The following is a 5,916-nucleotide window of genomic DNA, read 5'->3' as shown; positions in this document are numbered from 1 at the left end:
CATAACTTAAATATGGCTGTCAACTCGAATAAACAGGTTGAGTTTTTAACAGACTACAAACAGATATGGATGATGATCTTTTTTCTTCCTGTCGGTATCAAACTTTCTTTGGCGTTTCTCTAGCTCCCTCCATCACTTTTGGACGTACAAGATTACATTTAGATAACAAATTTACGTTTAAATAACAAGCTTTTCTAATATTTTTAGCGGCCGTGTAGCCGCTGTTTTCGTATTATTACTTCCAGTCTTGCCAACATCTTGTTTCAATCTGTCATTATATTTCTCGCTCAGGCGTGCCATGGAGCGCCAAAAATCATAATAAAGCAACAACAAATCAAAATTCAGGATCAAGTAAACCAATGAAAACCTTTCATTTGACCAGCCAACGCCAGGGTCTCCTCTCCTCTGCGTGAGAGGGCCCTGGGAATGAGGTTGGGAGAGGTCCTGAAAGCGAGAGAGGTGTACTTCCGTGTTTCGGACTCCATAAATTGCATAAGTTGTGTTTATCGTGCAACTAAGGTAAGTTAAATTGCAGCAAACTAGCAGGTTAAAGTATATATCCTTCGTAGAAAGAGTATCACTTATTAATTAGCTATCTTTACCGCAATCTTGCAGTCAAATCCATTTTAATAAGGGTTCTTTCGGAGTGAGAGTTGGTAGAGACGATTAACGATCGTTTCAGACGAACTACTGACTAAAATATTCGAATCAAAATCCGCTTACGAGCTAATAGCAATTCATAAGCTAACAGAAATTCTCCTATGAAACTTTCGATTTCGGCTTTGACTTTGGCTTTGATCATATCGCTATGCCCATTGTTGCTTGATTGACTTTCGCTTTAAAATGTCGACTTTCGCTTTTGTTATGCGCCATTTTAAATAGCAATAAGTTAAGCTTTTGATACTTAGACTTTGAATGACCGTTCTTAGGCCACCTTATGATCGTAGGATTACAATTCATGAAAGAACTGAGCATAAACTTTGATTGACTAAAAAAATATACAGAAAGACCACATAGTTTCATCACATGACGGTTTAGAGTTTCCATATGCCTACTTTAGACTTTGTACGGCTGCCCGTACCGCTTAACTTTGACCTAGCTCGACTTTTCTGCCATGACAGAAAAAGGTGGATAGCAGCCTAGAATTTCGTGCACGAGTTAATCGTATTCGCGTCACTTTCCTAGGTCATGATAAAAAGGTAAATTATGACACCGCGAAAAGATGAAAAAACTTAGTAGTACTCCGACGAAGGACTAGCGTCCGAAACGTCAGTAAGTTTTTTCATCTTTTCACGGTGTCATAATTTACCTTTTTATCATTACTGTTTCATTAGAAAAGCCGACGCAGCTCGCACTAGTTTTTAGCTAGTTATCTCTTCACTTTCCTAGGTACAAGAGCAACTCGTGCTGACTTGAACTTTCATGGCTCTTGATCAGGTTAGAATCCAACAATTTGAGAGCACTCGACTACTACTGAAAGAAACTGGTGTAGAAGTAGACGTTCGAGATACAGACCATGCAAAAACAAATCATTACATCAGGCAGAGCCGAACATACTTCCCAGACACAAAGTTGCTGACCTACATCGACTGTTTTGACTTCTTAAAATTTGCACGTTTGCTATTTTTTGCAAGCTTGTTCGGAGCTTTGGGTGCTATCGAAACTGGTATCCCAAAGGAGCTGCCTTTGGGCTTTTTCGTTGCCTGTGCAGTATTTTTCTTAATTTACTGCCAACACGAGTGGGTGAACCAAAAGTCTCTACCAGTTGTTCAAAGGCAGCCTGTGTTTGAGTCTCAGCGAAATACTAACTGGTTTTATGAAGTAACTATCACAGAACTCAAGGGTATGGTTCTCGAAAATTATAGAGCTGGTATTGGCTACGTCAAGCGGTCTCATGGAAAGATCAAGTTTCAGGCCTTCAACAAAACCGCAGTTGAAAGAATGTCACGCGCTAAATGTCAGTCACGTCTGATGCTGGTCCTCTTCTTCTTGGCGTCTGTTTACAATCTCTTTTTCATGGTGCTGGCTTATTCAAAATCCTGATTTTACTTTCAATTCATACACCGAATCGAAATATGGCGACCAAATTTGAATAACTTGTTTTGACCTGACTAGCCTCGTGTTCCGACGTGGAAAGCGTTTTCACATGTAAGAGCGAGAGGCTAGCCTGATCGATAGTGCTGAAAATGCACTTCAAACATACCCTGAAGTTTGAGAGTGACACAGGTGCAACCTCAAAACCATGTGTTGAAATAATAAAGTATAAAGAACACCACACAAACTACAACTTTTCGCGGGAATGATAGATATCAAGCTATGATTACTGTGAGACCATCTTAGAGTGACCTGTTATGGTATATTATGGCGTGTTTATGCATGCTTTACTGAGGACCAGTATGTATCAAAGCATTATATTGTTTGGAGTCCAGTTTGGAGTTTCTCACTTTGTTCACACTTTTGTAGTATTTCAATAGCCTCATTTTTACATCTCACAATATTTGCATTGTCGCGATGTATCATGATGTATTGGGGAGGGGGGTGGGGCGGGGGGGGGGTGGGGTGGGTGGGAGGTTGATAGCTATTTCATTTCAAAAGGGGGAGGGGTGAGAAGTTATTTTACGTTTAGCACAGGGGGTTAGCCTCAGTTTAATCCCAATTTGGAGAATTTCAGAACCCCCCCTCCCGATAATTATTGCACAGTCCCTAATATACAGCTATTACAAAATTCAAAAATAAAGGTTGGTGAAGGTTTTGTTGAATCGTGCTGCGTACCAAGCCCGAATTGCACCACGGTAAATGTGAATTCAATCCGCGAAACGTCACAACAATATTTAGAAATTTGACGGGCCACGATACCAAAAACACGAGTATTATTATGCAGTGCTATGAATTTTTTTTGCAAGTAGAATTCATAAAGTCGATTATTCTCCTCTTTAAATATAAAACTGTCTTCTCAATTTTACTGAATTTGTGTTTTTCAGTTTTGTGGCCCGTCAAGTTGGATGTACACGCAACCTTGACAAAACGGTCTAATGCCACAAATTCCATCGAGCTAGAATAAATGTGATTTCTTTTGTATTTCCATGTTTGCCTCGCAACCAGGATACCTCAGAGAGGATCCATTTTACCAAATTTTTTTTCTGCACGTTTTCCGGTAAATTTTCTTGTAAACTTTTTTCACCCACCTTTTTTGAAATAGCTGTATACTGAAAAGCAAAGGATGGTTAGGAGTTAAGACTAACTTTTTTCTTTCTTTTTTTTTTTAACTTTTTTCGCCAACATTTTTTGAAATATCTGTATTCTGAAATGCAAAGGATGGATAGCAGTTTAGACTCACAGACCCACATAGTGTGGGATATATATAGACTGTAATAGCAATAAATAATACTCTCTATTAACTTCTATTACTGTTTATTATTGCATTATTCTTGACAATACACAACACATAGATCCTTTGCTCATCAGTTTTTGTCAGCACTAGCATTCAAGGCCTTTTCAGTGTCTTTATTCCACACATAGCATATCAGTGTCGTCATAAATAACAAGGCGGTTATTATCAATAAGCAAAGAGAAATGGCTAGTAGGATGATGGTCTCGTTCATCAGTTTGTTGTCTGAAACTATTAAAGCGATGATGATTCATTAGTGGTGTAGCGAGAACCCATTTAAATGCGCGAAAGTTCCCGCCAAATCCACAAAAAGCGCGCGCGCGTGTTGTGTGCAGTTATAAAGCACGCGGGGATTGGCGAATCACGTAAAGAAGATAATAAGTGCATGTGTGTCCAAGGGAGCACGTTAAAATTTTGATTGTGTTGGTTTATCATCGATTTTATCGCACGCATTCTAAGATATAGTAGGCGTTCATTGTAGTTCTTGTTTACGTGCGCGCGCTTTACTTCATGGCAGGCGTTCCTTGCTTTAGTCGGGCTAGCGAATTTACTCCGAAAACCGACGAATATCTTGCGAGGAGCAGAGCGACGTGTAAAAAAGGAGGGGAGTGAAACTGTAAACCACGTGACCCTTTTCAGCCAATCAAATAATCCAAAATCAAAATATTTTTCTCTCTATGCTGGTAGCAGTATCTATAGAAACGGATTACGTGACAAATTCAAAAAAATGACGTGTAACGTCAAAAAGATGAAAACAAACAAAATGGCGTCCTTGAGCGAAGAGCAAAACAAAGTTTTTAATCTCGTAGAAAAAGGCTTTAGTGTGTTTATTAGTGGAACAGCATATTACACTCGTCATTAGCAGCAGTTAGGCGGAGTCGCGAATTGCCGGCATTGCCAAAAATCACAAGTCGAAAAACACCAGGGGGGGGGGGGTGGGTTTTTAGAGGTCGGTAACCCGCCCTACAGGGGGTCTTGCGCGATCCGCCTGCAGCGCGAAATGTGCCTAACTGCTGCTCTGTTGGGGTCGCAAACAGAGGTAAAGATATTCTTTAGATATACATGGCATCCGTCAACGACATTCAAAACGCAACTGTGCGCAGGCTGGGAAATCAGGTGATGGATAACTCAGATGCAGACTTCGTCTTTGCGACATTCATGGAGGGAAAGACAGACAAGACGATGAATCACGAGATGGCTGAAAAGATAATCGACAGAATGCCGGACGGCGACTACCGTTTGGAGTTGACGTTCGTGAAGTATTTGGACGGCGAGTGGGTGATAGAAAAGGGCCGTAATCCCATCAGGGCGTCTGGTAAGCAGAGTTTGTTCGTTTTGAATAAGCAAACGAGGCCGGGGGCATTGGAGGGAATCGACATGCTCTTCTACGAGGTTGCTTACCCGGTTACCGTTGTCATTTACGGCGCGTACGAGATTGAGGAGCCGGATGTCGAGAAGTTGCGACCAATGCGACATCCGGGCAATTGCGTCGGGAAATTGGTCAGAGAGTTCTTTGAAGACGCTGCTCGTGGTGGTAAGCTTACGCCCAAAAGGAGAGAAGCCATAAGGAAATGGGAATGTGACACGCATAGGATTGGAGGTACTATTAAAAACATCCAGAAGTTGGAGACGGCTTTAGAACGCCGCATACACGTGAAGGATATCACGGACGGCTACATCTACGAAGGAACAAAAAAATACGGAGGTAGAGGTGCCCCTATCGTCATCTATCAACACAATGGACATGCTTGGCGAGAACTTGGGTTCCCTAAGAAGAAGGAAACTAAGGTTTATAAGACGTCGCCGTTGGCAGAATTGGTTCACGAGAATTCCGTTTGGTTGATGGACGCGGAAGGAAGTCAGTTCATGACGCAGGATGGTACTCTCTACCGCCCTGAAGTAGAGCATCAACGTATTCAAAGTGCGTGTGCGACATTAGGGGAAGACTTTTCAGACGAGGTCTTAAGCAGCCGTAGTTTGGACTTCCTAGCTGCGAAGAAAAGGAATGGATGGAAGTCCACGCCTAAGGAATTTGGAGACATAGCCAAAGCCTGCGTAGAGCACGGCCATGGAGGTCTGTGGAACATGGAGTATGACGAGAACGAATACGTCTCCTTAGACATGAAACATTGTTACCCTGCCAGTTTTAAAGGCCTCGGGGATTGTAAGGAGTATTACGACCGCTACGGGCATCCAGACTCACAATTCTTTCGTGTGTCTTTGCCAGGTAAATACGACGCCCCAGCTACGGGGTTCGTGCGGTTGACAACATGGAAGTTAGCAAAGGGCTTACATCCAATAATTTACGCGTGGTATGGGAAACATCTGCAGGAGAAAGAATGGATTCCCATACCCCTGCTGAAGTTTCTCGAAGAGCGCGAGCTTCTCACATACACCGCGCATGAAGCCATATTGTGCCGCTCCGCGTTTACGCAATGGTTGCCAGAGCATAACCCCACCGCCAGAATCGTCATAGGAAAGTTCACCCAAGGCGCAAAAGAAGGAGAAAAGCACATGCAGCGGCGTTT

At 42.3% G+C, this 5,916-nt stretch overlaps 1 protein-coding gene across 1 annotated transcript; it reads left to right on the top strand.

The window, feature by feature from the left end:
* Positions 1-426: 426 nt before the first annotated feature.
* Positions 427-2,428, top strand: LOC116299899 (uncharacterized). Its single transcript, XM_089036644.1, has 2 exons — positions 427-519; positions 1,438-2,428. Exons 1-2 carry the CDS (start codon positions 427-429, stop codon positions 2,041-2,043), a joined length of 699 nt encoding a protein of 232 aa, XP_088892770.1. The 3' UTR covers positions 2,044-2,428.
* The last annotated feature ends 3,488 nt before the right edge of the window (positions 2,429-5,916 follow it).

The sequence above is a fragment of the Actinia tenebrosa genome, unplaced genomic scaffold (assembly GCF_029948245.1).
Source record: "Actinia tenebrosa isolate PJP-AT-01 unplaced genomic scaffold, QUT_ActTen_1.0 PGA_scaffold0__85_contigs__length_37466705, whole genome shotgun sequence".
Lineage (NCBI taxonomy): Eukaryota > Metazoa > Cnidaria > Anthozoa > Actiniaria > Actiniidae > Actinia > Actinia tenebrosa.
This window is presented reverse-complemented; position numbering and strand designations above follow the sequence as displayed.

What these genes read in the sequence shown, in the direction of transcription:
- LOC116299899 (XM_089036644.1), top strand. Translation starts at nt 427, where the DNA reads ATGAGGTTGGGAGAGGTCCTGAAAGCGAGAGAGGTGTACTTCCGTGTT. An exon ending in GTGTTTATCGTGCAACTAAG is followed by an intron (nt 520 to 1,437) that starts GTAAGTTAAATT and finishes GCTCTTGATCAG; the next exon opens with GTTAGAATCCAACAATTTGA.